The sequence below is a fragment of the Bombus affinis genome, chromosome 4 (assembly GCF_024516045.1).
Source record: "Bombus affinis isolate iyBomAffi1 chromosome 4, iyBomAffi1.2, whole genome shotgun sequence".
In the NCBI taxonomy this organism is placed as follows: Eukaryota; Metazoa; Arthropoda; class Insecta; order Hymenoptera; family Apidae; genus Bombus; species Bombus affinis.
The window spans coordinates 2,590,228-2,610,912 of record NC_066347.1 but is presented as its reverse complement, the minus strand read 5'-3'; the positions used below and the strand labels follow the sequence as shown (position 1 = coordinate 2,610,912).

At 31.5% G+C, this 20,685-nt stretch overlaps 3 protein-coding genes across 13 annotated transcripts in view; 1 reads left to right on the top strand and 2 right to left on the bottom strand.

Annotated features, from left to right (window-relative positions):
• Positions 1 to 218: 218 nt before the first annotated feature.
• Positions 219 to 5,359, bottom strand: LOC126915381 (serine protease gd-like). 4 transcript variants are annotated; one of them, XM_050719989.1, is made up of 7 exons: positions 4,945 to 5,359; positions 4,441 to 4,520; positions 3,892 to 4,113; positions 2,904 to 3,069; positions 2,092 to 2,484; positions 895 to 1,256; positions 219 to 612 (listed from the first exon to the last, which is right to left on the bottom strand). In XM_050719989.1, the coding sequence occupies exons 3-7, from the start codon at positions 4,102 to 4,104 to the stop codon at positions 334 to 336; spliced, it is 1,413 nt and encodes a 470-aa protein (XP_050575946.1). In that variant the 5' UTR covers positions 4,105 to 4,113; positions 4,441 to 4,520; positions 4,945 to 5,359; the 3' UTR covers positions 219 to 333. The 4 variants fall into 4 exon arrangements, with proteins under 4 accessions (XP_050575946.1, XP_050575948.1, XP_050575947.1 ...); XM_050719991.1 differs by lacking the exon at positions 4,441 to 4,520; XM_050719990.1 differs by lacking the exons at positions 4,441 to 4,520; positions 4,945 to 5,359 and adding an exon at positions 4,204 to 4,369.
• A 6,081-nt stretch (positions 5,360 to 11,440) lies between these two features.
• LOC126915378 (squamous cell carcinoma antigen recognized by T-cells 3) lies at positions 11,441 to 16,425 on the top strand. 2 transcript variants are annotated; one of them, XM_050719981.1, is made up of 6 exons: positions 11,441 to 12,035; positions 12,130 to 12,311; positions 12,387 to 13,264; positions 13,355 to 14,009; positions 14,091 to 14,238; positions 15,447 to 15,708. In XM_050719981.1, exons 1-6 carry the CDS (start codon positions 11,600 to 11,602, stop codon positions 15,614 to 15,616), a joined length of 2,469 nt encoding a protein of 822 aa, XP_050575938.1. In that variant the 5' UTR covers positions 11,441 to 11,599; the 3' UTR covers positions 15,617 to 15,708. The 2 variants fall into 2 exon arrangements, with proteins under 2 accessions (XP_050575938.1, XP_050575937.1); XM_050719980.1 differs by lacking the exon at positions 15,447 to 15,708 and adding an exon at positions 15,994 to 16,425 and having other exon boundaries at positions 11,442 to 12,035.
• A 211-nt stretch (positions 16,426 to 16,636) lies between these two features.
• LOC126915384 (uncharacterized) overlaps positions 16,637 to 20,685 on the bottom strand; it is a 37,467-nt gene continuing 33,418 nt past the window's right edge. For all 7 annotated transcript variants that reach the window (XM_050719999.1, XM_050720000.1, XM_050720001.1 and 4 more), the window contains 2 exons: positions 18,979 to 19,324; positions 16,637 to 17,407 (listed from right to left, as the gene is read on the bottom strand). In XM_050719999.1, coding sequence (XP_050575956.1) covers positions 17,034 to 17,407; positions 18,979 to 19,324 — 720 coding nt within the window. In that variant the 3' untranslated portion in view covers positions 16,637 to 17,033. The remainder of the gene's footprint in view (positions 17,408 to 18,978; positions 19,325 to 20,685) is intronic.

Genomic DNA, 20,685 nt, shown 5'->3' with positions numbered 1-20,685 from the left:
TGGCCGATTAATAAAACAACAGAAACATGAACAGTCCAGAAATATTGCATTTAAACTCCACTTTTTGCAAGCACATAGGATCATTTCAATTATTTATCGGCACGTAATACAACGAATAAATCGAAGTGTAATTTATGACACAAGTCTAAGGAATCAAAATAAAGGTAATGTAACATCTTCGATTAATCAAGATTTGGTGTTCTATAAATTAAAAACTATTCTACGAACTATTCAAGGTTTAATATGATAAAATAATAATTTATAAACAAAATCTAATCGACTAGTACATTTATAGTTACAATTATCAATAATTTATCAGTTAATCATTGATCATCAATTATTCTTAGAAATCTCTGTTTGTATCCAGTCTAGGTGTTGAGCAATATCTACATAAACGACGAATTGCGATAAGTCACAAGACATAGTGCTACTGTCCAAAAGGGACCTCGAAACGACCCCTCGCAATAGATAACGATCCATTTCGCTATTGTATATCACGAAGCCGCTTCCGCTGTCGCCGTTGCATGGGCCACTTCCGTTTCTCTGACCAGCGCAGAACGTTCGGTTTGAGGTGAACGCGACGAAGTTGCTGTTGCTCCAGAGACAAACTTCCTGCAATTTATTCATCGAACGTTATTCACATGTAGTTGAAACGCCTAGAATTTTGTCAAACATCAAACATAAAACTCTTTTAAAATTAAATGATTAATTAAATATATTCCATAAATCTAGAGTCAAGTCATCAATTTTGCTCCACAAGAAAGCATTCTACAGGATATTTCACGAGATATGAAATTGCGGTGAACATTAATTCAGCATAAATCATTGTAAGTTCTATTTATTTATCAGTTCTACGATTGTACGCAAGCAATCAATTTTGTATAAAAATTTTACCTGAGCCACGATCGGAACCTTGATCTGTCGGGGCTCTTGAACATACGGGTTTCCCAATTCGTCGCGTCCCCAGCCTACTACGTAGCCAAACTTGCCTACAACGTTCAACAGAAGCGAAGATCCGGACCAAAGACAAATAGGTTTTATCATCGAATTGAATTCCACTCTCTCTCGTAGCATCAATATGGCTAGATCTGCATCGGCATTACCACCCGCGACAAAATCGGGGTGAACCCTGTACTGTATTACTTCCCGATTCTCCGAACCTTTTTCTCTCCAGTCTCGGAGTCGATAGCGTCCCAAGGATACCAAAAATGAGCCAGCAGGTAGATTTGCTTTATTCATTTGTAAACAGTGCGCAGCTAAAAGAATATGTTATAAATGTATAGTATTATAAAACATATCATAACTCTCGTCAATAAAATGCTAGATCGATGAATTATTCATAAATAGGCTGCGGATTTTCATGCAATTATAAAATATTTGGAAATACAAAAATGAACAGAATGCTAACATGTAAAAATATATAAAATATCTAAAATATAATATTCTTTACTGTTATTTAGTAGGTAAAGCAAATTTTTACTTTGATTGCATTTCTTCAGTTGTGATTCGCAAAAGTTTGAATTTGCATAGATATCCGCAGCCTTTTCAGGAATATTTATAATTATTATTTGTCTTTGTGATGACTAAGAAAAAGCGGAATCTGCTTAGTCACTAACTGACAAATTGACTTTTCATTTGCAATGTGTACTTCCTGATTTTGCTTGTTTTAATGATGAAAGAGAAATGAAAAGAGCCAGTTCAATTATTGGTACGATAACTAAAGCTGTTTTATATTTTTAAAGTAATCGCTCTTTTTCTAGCTACGAGTTTAGAGAATATTTAATATCGTATTAAATTTCAATTATAGTATTAAATTGATATTTAAAATATAATACGTATGAATATTTCTTTCGCTGTCTGTAATGAATCTTTTACTTTAATTTAATACTATTATTAGTACATTATTATTATTATTATTATTATCTTCCTCTCAAGCATTAGACAGGAAAAATATAAATAAATATTAAAGGCTTATTAAAGAAACTGAAGTTTTAAAAAGTACAACTCTAATTACTATATGTATGTACAGAGTTGTACATGTTGTTAAGGAATTAATTATTAACAAAGTAAACTATAAAAAAAGTTACAAACCTGTAATAATATGTGTATTCGAGATCAACGTGCCTGCGCACTGAAATTCAAATTTTGATTTGGCTAAAAAGATTGCTGCCACCCATGGCCACTGACCAGGGGACGCTTTCTCGCCTCTAGCTATGAGAGGATTAACAGGTTCGATACTGCTTCGACCACACGCTAGATTAATTTCTTCGTTATTTGGTGGTGCGAGTTTAACATTTGGCATATTTGATCCTATATGCGGGGGTTGCGAAGGTTCGCGTCGATCGATTATTGATGGAGGTGGATATATATTTCCCACCCCGTTCCAATTATTATTGTCATTAAATTCTGGATGCTTACTGAGAGCATTTCCAGGCGGGTAGAGTGTGTGATTTAATACAATAGAGGTGACAATTGGTCCACTTGCTGGAATTACATAAATAATTAACCAATTATTTATAATCAGTTTTTCAAATTATCTTAGTTAAATTAACGTTAAATCAAACTGATCAAACTTTGTAAGAAATTATATTTCATTTAATGAATAGATTATATGCATTAGATCATATACATAAAAATTGTAATTTAAATCAAAATTAATGTAAGTATTTAAGGAAATATAAAGATATACAGTAATTGTCGTTAAATGCTTTGATCGATTATTATATTCATTTAGCGCACTGACGTAGATTAGATCAATGCAAACAAATTAGAGGGACTTATTTAATTAAAGGAATCTTTCAAACTGAGAAAGATGTTGATAATAACTTTTAATATTTTCTACGCGACATTAGTTTTAAAGAGAATGAACAATGCATGATTTATCTTTGAAAAAGTATACATACCACGTGGACCGGAACAGATAAATTGATCGTTGAACCACAAACTGCTTAATAATGGTATTGGTCGAGGTAGAGGAAAATGGATTTTATACGACAGAGGCCTGCCCTGATTCACTGCCTTAATCGACTGTTCTTTCGAATTTGCCAATTCCAATCGTCCAACGTATTTCTGAAATACGGGAAAATCATTGGCACTAATTCGATATAATATTTTCCTAATATATACATTTTTTTTTTTTAAATGTGAGCTGACTGAAATGAATGAAACATCAATTCAAAGATATCTTTCCCATTTCATTTAAAACGATAAGTGTTCTTTATTTAACTTATTACATATTCATCTAATTTTAGATTACTATATTTATCATTAAATCTGGGAAAATTCGATGAGTTAACGTTAAACATACAATAGATTTGTACACACAATATCCAATAACGCAAATGCTTGGTGATGATTCAACATTCGTTAACGTTACTATATGACAAAAAGTTTCAAGCTTCGAATATATCACGGGTCATCACATTTAATCTTACGATTGTACGTAATTACAACCAAACGCGGATTTCAAAGAAAGATGGTAAGTACTTCATTCACGAAAAAACAATGCAATGTACAAGATCACCATTTATTTTCAATTATTCATTAGCGTAATGCTTAGTACCTACTTGTTGAAGCAAGTTTAACTCTTCTGTTGTATTCAAGAATTTAAAAGAACAGTGAGCCAAAGTGGTTAACTCTACTTTTTGAAATTTTTGAAATTTTTGAAATTTCAATGCCAATTCACTTTCATTGATGCCTGTATCTTATAAAATTTCATCAATTTTCTCTACATTTTGTTTTGTGGAGTTCTGGTTTAGCCAATAACCGACTCGTACACCGAGGAAGACATTATATTTGATTCAAAGCGGCAGATATGTAGACAAGCAAGAAACTTTCATAGTCATATCTTTCGAAATTTCAAAGTCAGTAATGTTTAAAAATTCAATTTACCGAAGGTAGTGCGACAGCGACACTTAAAGTGACGCTGAGTTGCAAGATAACTCCACGTGGTGGGAATGGTATTTCAATGTAACCGATGAGTTCGTTTGAGACATCATCCTGAATATATCGGAAGTAGTTGGAACACGGCGACTGGCCAACTATCCCAACAAACAATTGAAAAAGATACACCAGCAAAATAGTCTTGACGATGATACTGATCATCTTGGAACTCTGTAACATGCCATAAATTAATAATGTATCTGTGCAATTTTGATAAAAATATACCATTTGAATGGCAAGAAAACAAAGAAAGTAGATTACGTGGTTTTCGAGCACAGGGATAACAAATTTTTTCTTTCGACGAAAAAATGATATTGTAGAGTATAGAGGGAAATAGACGATAAATTTAAACGAATAATTTCAAAAGGAAATCTAACCGAGAAGCGTCTCTATTCCGCTTTATTCTTGATTAACACTGTGCTCGATACATTTGCTCCAAGTTGAAGAAGATTCAAGGAAATTGATAGATTACTGCAATAAAAATTCTATAATGTTTACCTCAGCAAGAGATAACCTCTGTTGATAACTTTCTCTCGAAACACTTTATTCATCCAGTCTTCTTTAAATAGTCTGATTTTCTATACAGGAAGTTAGAAAAAATCAAAAATGTTTAGAGAATGTGATTCTCGGTAATGTGAAAAGTTTATGGACGAAAGTATCGTTCGAAGCATATTTTTCCAGTTATAAACAATTTGATTTTATAGAAAAACACTAACAGCTACCGTAGATCAATGAATCAAATGACGAATCTGTTTCACTCACATCTCGTATTTCTTACTCCAAGGAAACAAATAATAGAATTTTCCCTGTGAGAAACATGAAGTGTAAATGAAATGAAGAGAAAGATTCATCAGCTGATTTATTGTTCTACGCAGTTATCAATGCACATATTTCTAGTATAAAACTAAATCGTTCGCGTAAACTATTCATTATTTTAATATGTAAAATCATAACTTATAGATATTTGATGTCTATCTTTTTTCTACTTTTATAGTTACTTACATGTATCTCAAAATCTACTTGAATTAGCAGCACTGAGCGACATTGACTCCATCATCGGCAAATTCGAATGGAAAAAGAAATTCTGAACACAAATTAATCACTATCACAAGTATGGTCACACGAAATTATTCATCCCCTTGTCAGTCAGTCCTATATCGTCAGTTTCACGGATAACTGAATAAAATCATGAAAAATGTAGAAAGTACATTAAATATTCAAAAAATTGTTTCACGTCACAAAATAGGTCGATCAAGATTTCTACGCTCAGAGTCGAACACTTTTCACTTTATATCGACAAGTTTTAACGAGGCGAGATTGATCACGATCTATCTAACCTACGTTGTCAGTTTACTTCGTAGGTAGGATTTCAACTGACGGTTCACGAGGTACCTATCAGGTAGCAACTGTCAACGTTCGCCTTCTGACGCTTCTATGAATCCTCAAGAGTGGTAGAGGGGCATCCCCGATAATACCACCTCTTGACCACTTCATTTGTATAAAGAAACCACAATTTTGCATGCGCATGACGGCAGAAAAAAAGAAAGGACTTTACGCGATGGTCCTTTCCCGGGGATCAGATTTCCATGAGTCACGTTGAACGCGGAAACTACATCAAAACAATGCAATTCTCACGACATTATATGATAAACGTTCAAAATAGAACAACATATACATAGTTACGCAGATTGATACATCGAAAATATATGATTTAGTTCTGACGTTTTGTAAACAAAGAACAATATACTAATAGAAATATGATCGAAACTACGAAGAAACAAAAATATGTCATCTACTGATCGTGAAAGTTTAAAATCCAAAATATTGCTACGATTATATTGAAAAAGAAAGATTGATTTAATCTTCTATGTTGCTATTCAAACTACATAGTAAGATCAAATTTTTCAAACGCCTCTCGAAATCGTTCAACTTTTATCCGAAACATTTTTTCATACAACGAATAATTTATTTATTAGTAATTTCAAACGTATTTATAATGTATATCGTATCATTTTTGTACCTTATTATGTGTAATTTGAATTTTCAATTTTTTGTATGTTTCAATAACTATAAATGTTTGAAGAAACGAAAATAAGAAAAAATATGTTATACGAAGCATTGTTGTAAGCGTTTCGTTATAGAGATATAGACAAATATTGGACGCAGTTTAATATATGCGTAACGGTATTAATATTCCGCGTTAAGAAAGAAAATCGGCGATGTTTGCTTTGTCTCCACTGACAACTTTTCTTTATCCTAGCAGGGTTCACTGTAAACCGAACGTCACGATATTTTGCTACCGTTTGTCGTGTATAAAATATATAGGTCGATATATGCTAATATATCGATATTTATTTTGTGCATGATTTGTGTTGGAATATGCAAATCCCAAGAGAGTACCATCTGATGATGATAATAGTCAATGTTACGGGTTAATGAAGGAATGTTGTATTATTACACACTTGTGCAAGAATTTCAATCGTTTATTGAGAAACAGGTTGTATTTCGTGACTGGTATACCAATACAGTAAGAAGAAAATCCCTCCTTTCATGAGTTTTACAAGACGGAGTATATTCGATTCTTATAATAGCTATTTGTAATAAATCCTGCAATAATCCGCCTTTTAAAATTCATTATGTTCATGTCTGAATGGGCATAATAAACGACCTTTTCGCTGAAAACTTGAGTATGCATTGCTATCCTATAGCGCTTCAAAGGTTTCTACCAATTCAACTTAATCCTTGGAAGACGGATGGTTCGGTCGACTACACGGTAAGCAAATATCTGAGATCGTTCGGGTTCGAGGGTACGAGGGTTAATGGAAAATGTATAATTGCTGTACATCCACATTAGTTGCATACAGTTGAACAGTTTTCCATCAAATTATAGAAAATAAAAAATTAGTAAAATGAAAACTATACAAGAAGGTAGTTTGGTCGCTAAAACAAATCGTTTGACTCCCGTGATCAATTCCGAGATCCCACATCTCTTGATTTTTACTTATTTTTACTTGCGGGGAATTCTAAGACAGAAGTACACGCGGAAAGCGTAAAATCAATGCAATGAAATTCTCAAGAAATTTGGAATTATTTTGAAATGATAGTTTAAATACCTTAAGCGATCATCGCAAAGTAAAAGACATCGAGCAGGTATGTACAGAAAAAGTAAACACGATCGAGTTTTCGTATTCTTTGATGTGCTACGTACATATTCGGGTTGTGTTGAATATTTGGCTGTAACTTTGTAACATTGCGTTTACAATGATCCTATAATCTGTTGGTATAGTTTGCTGCATAGTAGCTGGAGCATAATTCATATACACTCTGTATACCTTTAAGAAATTGTATTATTGTATGTCCAATAGAGTTACAACATAGTCCGACGTATCGAAAATTCAATCAAGAACAATCGCTATTTTTGAGAAATAGAATTTTAGCGCTACGACTATTTGCGCACCACCACTCAGATGCTACGTAAGTAATTTAAAACATTTGCAATACCTGTATTTTTTATTTCTTTGCAGTATTTTTTCATAGTTTGATAACCTGTCGTAAACGTTGAGATTCCCAAAAGGATGACCCCACAAGCAAAAACACAAATTGTGCAAAAAAAATATATTGTACCAGTTCTAATCCTCGGCTCCCCTTTCAAAGATATAACGCGCAATGGAAGGGAGAATACGATGTATTAAAAATCACCAAAAAAACATATTTTCGGCAGAATTGCAGTATCTCTTCAGAATCGTCAGGTCCAATCGTTATATCCCTATAAACGCATGCACACAAACACACACCAGTTTTGTGCATAAATATATCCAAAATCACAATCAATCAATCGACATCAATCTATCCCCAATCACACATCGCGAGAATGAACAAGATTGATTACTTCCCTTGATCGAACGCGACCCTTTCGCTCAATTCTGCAAGTAGAAACATTTGGAAAGAGGGACAAAATAAATTCACGTAGATATATGATCTTCTAGATACGTAATGTTGATGCAATTTATTCTACCAAATAATCTAAATCATTTTTATGTGTTTTAAGCCTCTTCCAACGGTACACCTTCAGTTATCGTGCACTTACATATATATCTACATATACATTTCTTTCCCCTCTATTTTTGTACCATAAAGCCATAAAACAATTTAACTTCCTAAAACACTTAAAGTTTACGATTATTATATCCATAAACCGTGTTTGTTGACATGTTAAATAGTAGTTATACCCCTTTGATCTTTTCATTTCATTTAAAATTTTACATCCTCCACAATTTTTTTCACAGATGTAATAAAATTTAGAAAGGATAGTTTATACATGCATAAGTGAAATGACAGAAACGAAATTAACTATTTGCACTCGACCTGCCTTAATATTTCCAAATAATTTCAGTTTCCATAAAATTTTCCAGTAAAATCCCTAAATAATATAGAAATAATACCTGAGTGTTAATTAAGATTTCATATGAGTTACGGTGATTCCCAATTAATTTCTGTTGCAATATGTTTATGTATCACATATATTTCGTTCTTAACTGTCAATGAGTACTTCCAATAAGCAGTTTTACGTAATTGAAATTATCGTAAATCTATTTTTATTATTGTCTCAATTCTTTGAAATTGTTACAAATTGCTACAAACGAATTGTCCTCTTGTCCATATGTTTTCGTATATTGACGAATACATTCATGGGTAGGTATGTATATGAATTTGGTGTATACGAACCTGCTACGTTACTTTATTGTTAGCTAAATATGACCGATGTGTTCTTTCTTCCCAGAAGGAACAAACTAATCGTCATTTTTATAATATCTTTTCTCAAAAATTAACTTGTTTTAAATAACTTATTTAATGTATCAAGATATTTTTTCAATCTATTTTATGTCTCCCATCTGGCTTATTTTAAATACTTATATGTAAACATAATATGATTAAAAATTCACGACATAAGATATAATGTATATCTGTGTATAAGCTTAATATAATTCAAAATTTACGATATAAGATACAATGATTAGAGACTTGATATAATATTGTCGACAATATTAGAACAAAGTAACCATACGCAAGTGATTAATGATTACATAAGGGAGATACTTCAATGGCATGAACCTCAATTCTAGGATTCTCATTAATGAACATTACCTACTACAGCATTACAAGCGATTACACACGTGTAGGAATTATATCTATTGACGAATAATTATATGTAATACAAGTAATATAGTAGAGAAGCAATTTTTACTGCCAACATAACTGTTAGCTATTGGTACAATAAACTCATCATTTGAAATTATTCGATAATAACAGTCATATTTTCTTAACGATAATTCTTATTGCTTAATAACGTCTATACATCTAGCTAACTAATCAATGACCATCGCACAATAGTTAAGAATTTCAAAATCAATTTTACGATTTATATAAATTGTTTCATTGAAGAAAAAAAGTAAAATTTTTAAAGAAATTTTATAAAATTAACAATATATACGTATATATACGAGTGTTGTGATTTTTCTTGCGATGACAAAATTATACAATCACTCATGATTATAGAATCTCAAACTCTGAACATATTTGATTATGATTAATGTCTAAAATCAGTGTTTTCTACTAGAATATTATTGCTTGCGTCATAAGAATTCCGGTTGCTCTTATCGATACTACACTGGGGATTCCTAACACTATATGGAAACCGTATCTAAATGAGCAAGGAAAACGTTGATACCAATACTTTTGCTTACTTTCACCATTGTGCAAAGAATAATTTATGTAACGATTTGTTTTGGTTAAAAGAGAAATTTCTTTTAGGCTAGACGATAATACGGCGATAAAACTTGGCAATAGATTATTATATGATTCTACATATTGTATAAATCATTAAATTTATATTAAACCAGATGTTTCTATGCTAACTTTCAATAGCGTAAATGTGGAGAAAAAATAATAATATGGAAACTAAGAAAAAAGTATTTAAAACTTCTAAGCGAATATAAACACCTTTGTCATGATGCCAGAAATACATTATTTACGTGAAATAATAAAACTAGACGAGATTTCTAACATTGTAATGCCTAACGTATTCCTCGCATTTTAATCCTTTTTTTCTTCTAAAATTCTTTGCACGCGCCGCTCGGTTCATCCTTGCGTAACAACGTCTGACAAAAATGCAATATTTCAATACTCGATAAATATCTACCTCTCAAAATACACAGAGCATATCTTAATATTGTCATATAAGTAAAAAAAATTCTTCGCTATTAATTGCATTACAAACATCTATCTTAAGTAAATATAATTTACAAAGAATCTTTATAAAATTGCTTACGAGTGAGAATTACTCGTATAAAGTTTCAAGATATACCCAACGATCTCTTGAAATGATATCTTACCTATTACAATAACGATAACATGACGTAAAATTTTTCAAGGATATGCTTCATAATGTATAATCCACAAACATTGAATACAAATAAAAAATAAAATTTCTCCTTTTATGAACTGGAATGAGGTGAATGAACAAGTGGCCACATATTAAGAATAATTATAACTTTCTCCTTTTCCTAATCAAAACATTTGCCATTTTTTTAAATAAAAAAGACTACTTGTTCTAGAATACTCGCCCCGCTATATTTATTACCAATTCTCCTAAAACTACCTAAAGCTACGTTGGCAGCTGAATGAAAGACATCATTTCACGCGAAATGGACAGCGTCTGCGTGGAATCTACGAAATCAAGAGCAGAGTAAATAAGTACTACAACCATCGTCGAGATATATTCTCCATACAAGAATATGTATTTTCACAACTCACCCGTGGGCTATTACTATACATCTGGTCATATTTTAATAGCGTCTGCTTGCAGTGGTTTGAGCTACTTTTGGAACACTTGATGAACTTCCGTTTTCCTTTCTTCTTTCCGATTTCTGAGAATAACATCGTCAAATTCTTCAAATAAATATTCGCGTTTTATTATTCATTATCAATACGTAGTTTTTAATTAATTATCAATCGATTTTTATAAATAGATCTCTATTAACCAAAATAGGAAAGGTGACATGATATTCCGATGATTCAATGTCACTTTGTGTTTGGATTTCTATATATAGACGAGTTGCTTACAACTGATAGATCATAAACCGTTATATAGTCGAATTAGGAAATGATGGTAGGTAGATAAATTAAAAACGTTTCATATAAATTCATCATTGATACTGACTTAATAATATAATATAATATAATACAGATAAAAATATTAGACAAGAAAATTGGTTTTCCTATAATAATTTAGTTATTTTTTATGATACCAATTTGAAATCTTTTTAATATATAGATTTGCTAACGGCATAGTAATTTCCTTTAGAAAATTTAGTTAATGAAATATTCGATTTTTATCATGTAATCCTTTATTTTATAATATGTTATAATTTAATGGACTTTAAATTTGAATCGAGTACCGCTCTTAACACACATGCGCAGTAAAGACAGCTATGAGACATGAAGATTCGCATAAAAACATCAAAACATAACCTTCTATCAACGTGTACAAGCTGTTAACGTGCAGTGAGCATTATTCGTTTTCGGTTTTTCTACCACGTATTTTTGTTGATACAAAGTAAAAATTTACAATTCTCCACAAAATTTATTGTGAATTAAAATGGAGGAAATGGATATAGGGAACGAAGAAAATAATGATAAGAGTTCACCTGAGGAATCAGTGGACAACGAAAAGAACAAATCAATAGAGATTAAAGATGAACCCGAAGAAGACATGGACAATGAGGTTGATGATGATCAGGAGTCTGAAGAGGACGACGAAGAGGATGCTGACGAAGCAGAGGTTAAAGCTTTGGAAACTTCTCTCGCTCAGAATCCGTATGATTACACGAGTCATGTAGCCCTTATCAACAAATTGCAAAAAATGGGCGAACTAGAACGATTACGTGCTGCTAGAAAAAATATGAGCACCAAATATCCATTGAGTTCTGAGCTCTGGTTGTCTTGGATGCGCGACGAAATTAAATTAGCTACCATACCAGAGCAAAAAGCTGAAGTAGTCAAACTATGTGAAAGAGCAGTCAAGGATTATCTCTGTAAGTTTTGCTTTCAATGTAATAAATTTATTACGTATATTTTACGAATTGATTGTACATTAAAGTACATTATACATTAAATTGTTTACTATAGGTGTGGAAGTATGGTTAGAATATTTGCAATTTAGTATTGGTAATATGGGTACTGAAAAAGATGCAGCAAAGAATGTTCGGCAGTTATTTGAACGAGCATTAACAGATGTTGGGCTACATACTATTAAAGGTGCAATAATATGGGAAGCGTTTCGTGAGTTCGAAGCTGTTTTATATGCATTGGTAAGTATAGAATAATAAAAAAAATTCTTAAGATTCTTTTGGGACATGTTTTACGCTTATGTTTTAAATATTTAGATTGATCCTTCAAATCAAACCGAAAGAAAAGAACAATTGGAACGTATTGGTAACCTATTCAAAAGACAATTAGCTTGTCCTCTTTTAGATATGGAAAAAACGTATGAAGAATATGAAGCATGGCGTTATGGAGATGGCGCAGAAGCTGTTATTGATGATAAGATTGTTAGTGGAGGATATGAAAGAGCGCTATCAAAGCTTAATCTGCGTTTACCATATGAGGAGAAAATTGTTTCCGCCCAAACTGAAGAAGAACTTCTAGATTCATATAAAATGTATTTATCATATGAGCAACAAAATGGAGATCCTGGACGAATAACTGTTTTGTATGAAAGAGCAATTACTGATCTCAGTTTAGAGATGTCAATTTGGCTTGATTATCTCAAGTATTTAGAAGAAAATATAAAAATTGAATCTGTCTTGGATCAAGTGTACCAAAGAGCTACAAGAAACGTTCCATGGTGTGCAAAGATATGGCAAAAATGGATAAAATCATATGAAAAATGGGACAAATCAATATTAGAAGTTCAAACATTGTTAGAAAATGCTTTAACGACTGGATTTTCTACTGCAGAAGAGTATCGAAATTTGTGGATGACATATTTAGAATATTTGCGGCGAAGACTTGATCGATGCTCTTCTGATGAAAAAAAGCAGTTAGATATATTACGTTATGCTTTTAATAGAGCTTGTGAACATTTGGCTAAATCATTTGGTTTAGATGGAGATCCCAATTGTATTATATTACAATATTGGGCAAGAACTGAAGCCATACATGCTAATAACATGGAAAAGGCTAGGTCATTATGGGCCGACATTTTATCACAAGGACATTCCACAACAGCATCTTACTGGTTAGAGTATATTTCATTAGAAAGGTAATTTCTTGTATTTATTTTTAGTGAGTCTAACAATTTATGATATGTTACATTCTACTTTGGATTTGATAATAAATTTTTTTTATGTAGATGTTACGGAGATACAAAACATTTAAGAAAATTATTTCAAAAAGCCTTGTCGTCGGTAAAAGATTGGCCAGAAAGTATAGCGAATTCTTGGATAGATTTTGAACGAGACGAAGGAACACTAGAACAAATGGAACTATGTGAAATACGAACAAAAGAAAAATTAGATAAAGTTGCTGAAGAAAGACAGAAAACACAACAAATTTCTAATCTTGAATTATCACCATCACAAAACAAGAAAGCGTATAAAAGAAAACAAAAAGATACTGGTAAATGGAAGAATTTAGGAGCTTATCCGATAAAAATTATGAAAGTTGAAACACAGTTAAAACCGAAAATAAGAGAAAGCCATCTGAATTTCGAAAAGAAAGACGACGTTGATATTGAAGAAAAAGAAATTGCTGAAGTATCCAAAACGAAACTAAACATTCCTCCACCACCTGGTTTTAAAGCACCAGAAAGTGAACAAATGGAAATAGATTACGTACATGAAGTGGACGACAAAATCTCAGTTTTCATAAGTAATTTAGATTATAGTGTGACTGAAGAAGAAGTCAGAAATGCTTTAAATCCGGCTGGACCAATTACAATGCTTAAGATGATCAGAAGCTATAATGGACGTAGTAAAGGATATTGCTATGTGCAACTCAATTCCAAGGTGCAAATTATATTTTTTGTTAATAATAAAATTACGTAAGTATATATACAGAATGTTTAATTAAGAATATTACTTTTATAGGAAGCAGTTGATAAAGCTTTGGAGTTAGATAGAATTCCTATAAGAGGACGGCCAATGTTTGTTTCAAGATGCGACCCAAACAAAACAACACGAGAATCTGTTTTTAAATATAGTTGTTCCCTGGAAAAAAATAAGCTTTTCGTCAAAGGTAGGTAATATCTAACCCTCAGTTGATATTCTTGGAATATAGACGATCCACAACTATCTCAATCATTTATTTCTTGATTGCTAGTTATTAGCTCGATTTTTTAAAAATTGTATGGATGTAGTAAACGTTTTTATACTTGTGTTGAGATATTAATCATGTTTTGAATCCTACTTGTTAACTGTTTTAATCACATTTGGATTCAACATAACAATTGTGTTATTTCTTGAAGAATAAATAATGTTTAAAGTATCTAAAAATTTAACATCTACGAGATTCGTGGAGATCGAAAACAATTTATTAAATATGAGTAATGCTGAGATATTGACTGAATAAAAGTGATGAGATTTTCCATAATATTCAAATAAAAAGAGAACATCCCGATCATGATACTACAACAAAAATTGAAGCTGACAATGAAGAAATCTCTATTAAGGAAGAAGATAAAAGATATTTTTATGATTGTAACCACCTAAAATGGCATACTAAGATGTCTCCCATAAGTTCTCCTATAAGTTCTAGAATCTAAACTGAAGATACATATTAAAGGAAGGTTTGCAGTAAAGGAAGCTAACGAATTAAAAACCTAACTATATTTTTCACATCATTATGAGATACACACAGAGAGACTGTAATATTTATATAAAATTGATATAAAATTCATATAAAATATTCATATAAAATGAAAGAAGGACTATTCTCCTTATAATTATACAATTGTAGATAAAATAATGGTTGGATTTCATTCAGCGACACAGACTAAAAAATTTTACGCCTATGAGATTCTGAAACATATTTCATCAACTCTTTCTATATACTGGCAAGATTGTAAATCTAGAACAGTTTGGATTGGGTTTACTTTATCAGAAGAAATAAGAAAATAGTTTTCTTAGTTTTGTTTCTTCGTCCACAATCTTATGAAGCAAAAATTAATTGCTTATAAAAATTGCAATAAAAGAAAATGCAATAAAAAATATACTATGTATTCGTGCAATCGTAGAATTAAACGATATTCATTCACAATTTTTTATATCTTTCATATTGCTATAATCACATATTATTATGTTGATACAAATTTGAATATGAGAAGGAGACAATTTATACAAAAAACAAAATTTTTAATCTGGCCAAGAATCAAATAAAATAACATCATAATATTTTAATATCATAAGAGATTCCTCAAAAAATTAGAGAATTACTGAAAATTACAGATGATTCAATACATGAGGAAGTTCACCCAGCGAAAAGGCGACGCTGCAAAGAATGTTCAAGCAAGCTTGACAGAAAACATTCTACATGTTGCATGAAATGCAAAAAAACAATCTGTAAACAACATTCGTTGCAACCGATTTATTGTTTCACTTGCATCGAAAGTCTATAAAAGTTATCGTACTATATGCTAGTATTCCAAAAAAGATAATCCATCAATACCAAAGTGATCAGATTTATTAATAAAATTTTAGTTTATACTTGTTTGTATTTCTTTTTAAATATTATTTTCAGTCATGTACACCACATTATTTAGTAACAATGTAATAATGAAATTTTTGTAAAAAATCCGCTATATATCTCATGTATCCTACATGATTGACCATAAGAATTATGTTAGAAATGCTGTTCACTCCCCCTACAAAATAACCGGTCTTAATTGAACTTATAATAGCAGTTATCAATATATCATGATATCAACTGAGGGTTTAAATTAATGTTTAAAATTGTAATTTTATAAAAGTATATTTATTTTTATAATATGATTAGGACTTCCGGTAACAACGACAAAAGAAGATCTTGAAGAAATTTTCAAGGTTCACGGATCATTGAAGGAAGTCCGTATAGTCACTTACCGTAATGGCCATTCTAAAGGACTGGCTTACGTTGAATTTGTGGACGAAAACAGTGCTGGGAAGGCACTTCTGGCCATTGATGGAATGAAGATCGGTGACAAAATAATTAGTGTAGCCATAAGCCAACCGCCTGAACGCAAAAAGGATCCCATTAAGTCTCTAGGTGGTTCTACAGTAAGCAGAACTACATTTGGTACGCCTAAAACATTATTATCTATGGTACCTCGTACTGTAAAAACTGCTGCTACTAACGGTAGTGCAATTGCAACTGGAAATGGTGCCGTTCCAAAAATGAGCAATCAAGATTTTAGGAATATGTTATTGAATAAAAAATAATTTACTACAACGTCACTCATTTCCTCAATCCTTGTCTGTTTCAAGAACTCTCTATGCTTTAAAGAATGTGTATACATCACAAGAATATTAAAATTACGCATTATTTAAGCTATGATCTAGTGGAAAAAGATCTCTCGTGAATTGTTCTTTCTTTAATGTATTATTTAAGACATTATTTTGAAAAAGAAGATGTAAATGAAAGGAAGACTAGGAACCACAAATTCTTAGAAAATAAATATGTTTAATGTAAGAAAGTTTATATATACAGAATGAAAATGCGTGTGCAAGTGAGCGCGTATTACTCTAAACGCAAACGAGAACTTCCTCATCATGCATACATCACAGTGTCAAATATACATTTACCGTACAGATACGTACGACAGAAAAATCGTCCGAATTATTACAAGTGAAAAATCGAATAAGAAGGAAAGTTGTATCACAAGTAACAATAAATCAGGGTGACCATTTTTCTCAATATTAAACAAGAATTCTTCTTCTGTGTATCTTGTATATATATACCGTATAAAATTATATTAAAAGACATTGTAAAATGTTTTCAAAAGACAATGTATACAAAATTATTTTTTGGTCACCCTACATTGAAATACAAATATTCTTCTACAACTGCAATGGTGCATTGAACGTGTTGTGTTTTTTATGCCTCGGTGGAGCGACAGGTGGACTTTCAGGTGTCAGCAACCGCCTCGTCATAAGCCACTTTTTGGCTCGGCCAGAGTGATAATAGTACGAGTAAAGCAATGCCATAGCCGCCAGCACAACCAGCAGGCACGTACCAGCGATAATGATACTGAATAACCAATATGGCCCACTTGGTTCTGGCACCAATGTTGTGTCTGTTGGTGATTTTTCTTCTGGGATCGATTTCGTCGGTGGTTCTGCTGGTGGTCGAGGTGAAAGAGGCTCCACGTCATCTCCGATGCTAATATCAGCACAAGCACGAAATTCCTCTTGAGGACCACAACCCACGGCTCCTGTGCGGACATAGTCTTAGTATACTTTCATAGTTTAATATTTTATGTATTTTTTAATGGAATTATGTGCAACTTTTCCTTTATAATTCGTGTATTTGTCATTTTTATATATTTATTCTGTACTAAAATTATTTTGCAAATCTTATCCTCGTAATTCACGATGTATAATGGTATATTGTATAGGGTTTCAAGGTTTATTTGATTTTTCTGATCTGTTTCCGATACATTGAGATTTAATCGCAAATAATGTTGAAAGTAAAATTCTTAAATTACATCGTAATTATTGTGGATGTAAACTAACGTATTTAGGAAACCTAAATACGTTATTAATATATTAAAATATATTATTATATATATACATATATATATATATATATATATATATATATATATATATATATATATATATATATTAATATTAGAAATAAAGTTGAAATAATGTTTGTATATGAGATTTGAAGATAATAAAGTGGTTGCTTAAAAATGAACTTCATCGGGAATATTAATTGTTCTGAAGCAACCATTTAATGTGAATATTATGTAATATTTAGTAATTTAGTACGTACATGTATCTATTAATAGTTGAAACTTTCCATCGGTACTTCGATAGAATACTAATATTATTTACTTATGTAATAAGAATTAGCTTGACAAAATATTTAGCCTCAATACGAATTAAGAAATTGCTTGTAGTTATTCTTAAAAAGAAATACAAAATCTCTCGTTTATATAAATTCTCAGAAATGTTAACTTACAAAATATATATCTTTTCATATCAGTAATAGATTTTGCAAAATCCATTAAAGTTCTTTAAATGCGAATTATCATACCGATCACAAATAAGAGTATTTATTAGTATTAGCAATTTGGTAGTACGACTAGTAACAATCAATATGCACTTTAAAATATTTCCTAAATTAATGAATTTTCATATAAATAGCTTGATATAACTTATTTATCGATTAAAGCATGTATAATTCCATTTAAAATAACTTCAACCTTATGCGTTTTCTAGAAAAAGAAAATATTTTAGAAATTTTTTCTCGCGCTATTTATTGATGACTAAAAATATCGATTAATTTTACGTGCAAATTTGTTCTATTAAATTACGCCTTATATATAGCCGTAACATTTCTATTTGATTTCTTTAAAACATGAAAAAGTAATTCAATTTATCCTACTTTATTCTTCGTATAATTAACAATTTAATCGTTTTCGCCCCTCCGAACAAACGCTTCATTCAACAAACTTTTCTCAATAACCCTAAAATCCAATCTCTATGCACCGCTTCAACAACAATCTCTTCGATACCTACGTGAGGTCGAAGCTTTTGTCGCAAACGGCGTCTCTCGAATATGCATCCTGCCCGGTGGCTTGAACAAAACGCGGGTTAATGTTCGTCCCGGAATTACGTGGGACAGAGATTCGTTCCAGTGAAAAACTCGTGCCCAAGTACGGTTATTCAAAGATAGCGCGACAGCTATCTGCTCGCATTCGAATTTCGAGTGCGCGAGAAGCATCATGAATACAATATTGTCGACGAGTAAAACGCTGAAAACGTTGTACAATACCTGTTCCGTTTCCACAGTCGCCCCAATTATTTCCAGCCACGTATCTCCATTGAAAGACGCATTGGGCGCAAGTCAGGTCGTCTGGTAGTTTATAGAAAGCCTCGAAAATTTTGTTTCCAGGCCCGGGATAATATCTGATCGATTCGTTCTTCGAGCGTAGCAGGTGTTTGTCCAGACATTCCTGATCAACTTCCTTGCCCTTGTAGGTCATCGAGCACGTGCGAAACTCGAAGTAACCGTGATGATTGGCCGTAAGTTCCACGCGAACCGGTATCACCGAACCTGTTCGATATTTCCTTACTATCACTCCATTCCCGAATTTGCCACCGGTCTCGTGCAGACGAGGCTGTAACGATACAGTTTTCTTTTTTTTTTCAGGACCACTTCCAGATAGTTTTCTGAAACCTAATGATTCGTTGCGAATTGCTTTGGTCTTTGTTAGAGAAGATACGCGCTCTACGTGTACAAAGGAATTTCGATTACCTTTGGTTGTAATTAATTGTCGATTATCAATTTATATAACGTTTAATGTTTAATATTGACATAATTGTAGTATAATTATAATATTTAATTTGTATTTATCATATAATATTATATTTATATATTTATGTAATTATAACATTAAATAATTGTATCAAATATTATAATTATGTTTAATATAAGCAGAGCATGTACATGTACGTAGACACTTGATCCCTAAAGAAAACTTACTACTTTTACAAAATGTAAGATTATAGTTGCCCGAGTTACTTTTGGATCTTGATATAAGTTTGAACTTCATATTGAAGATTATAAATCTCCTGGAAGAAACTTTATATTATACGTGAAAAATGAATGATGCACGTAACACGTTACGAAGCCTAACTCTGCAAAGTTATGAGATACATCACAGTTTGGTGGAAGTAGTTACGAAAATACGATCGTAAAATTCCTAATAATTACGTTCTGTTATCCAGTTAACGAGATGTAAAGTTGGGGAAGAGTAAGTCGTAAAAGGTTTCTACGAAATTTAAGTGTGTTGATGTAATCGATTACAACAGTCGAAGGAATATCTTTTAGTCAATGTTGAATTCACAGGAGATTCGAATGAACATCTTTGAAAGATTTAAAGCGGTATTATATTATTATATTTACAATAGTACTATCGTTTGCAAACGTTTTTACCGTATTATATAATTTCTTAAATTTATGTTGAACTCCCTTTTATTTTGTAAGATTGAAGTATTATAATTTATTTTATTCATTTATCGAAAATATAGAAATTTGCAGTTGCAATTAACTATAAAAAGCCTATATATGCATATGTGCCAATATGTTAACTAACTATTACGTTTAACTACTTGATTTAGTCAACTTCCATCGTTATAATTAGAATTCCTTCAACTTCGGTGAAAATCGTTTCTTGTTTAACTTTCACATTTTATTCGTTGCATCGTCATATTTGTTCAAGCTACAGAACTTCTGTATAGTTAACTAAAAAAAAAAAAAAACTGTTTAAATCGCGGAAAACAAAATAAACCAAGTTTAAACGAATAAACCGCAGAATGTAAAGTAAAGCAATTTGCACGCGTTGAATGTAAAAAATTCGAATGCGAGTACAATCGTTTTTGTACAATTCATGCATATAAATTATCAAAAATAACCAAAAGCAAAGTATTTGTCGTGTCGTTTAATTAAAATAATCCCGATATTTAAATAAATAATTAA

What these genes read in the sequence shown, in the direction of transcription:
- LOC126915381 (XM_050719988.1), bottom strand. An exon ending in TCGCTGTCGCACTACCTTCG is followed by an intron (nt 3,070 to 3,891) that starts GTAAATTGAATT and finishes CCCGTATTTCAG; the next exon opens with AAATACGTTGGACGATTGGA. An exon ending in GAATACACATATTATTACAG is followed by an intron (nt 1,257 to 2,091) that starts GTTTGTAACTTT and finishes ATATTCTTTTAG; the next exon opens with CTGCGCACTGTTTACAAATG.
- LOC126915378 (XM_050719980.1), top strand. Translation starts at nt 11,600, where the DNA reads ATGGAGGAAATGGATATAGGGAACGAAGAAAATAATGATAAGAGTTCA. An exon ending in AAGCTGTTTTATATGCATTG is followed by an intron (nt 12,312 to 12,386) that starts GTAAGTATAGAA and finishes TTAAATATTTAG; the next exon opens with ATTGATCCTTCAAATCAAAC. An exon ending in AAATAAGCTTTTCGTCAAAG is followed by an intron (nt 14,239 to 15,993) that starts GTAGGTAATATC and finishes TAATATGATTAG; the next exon opens with GACTTCCGGTAACAACGACA.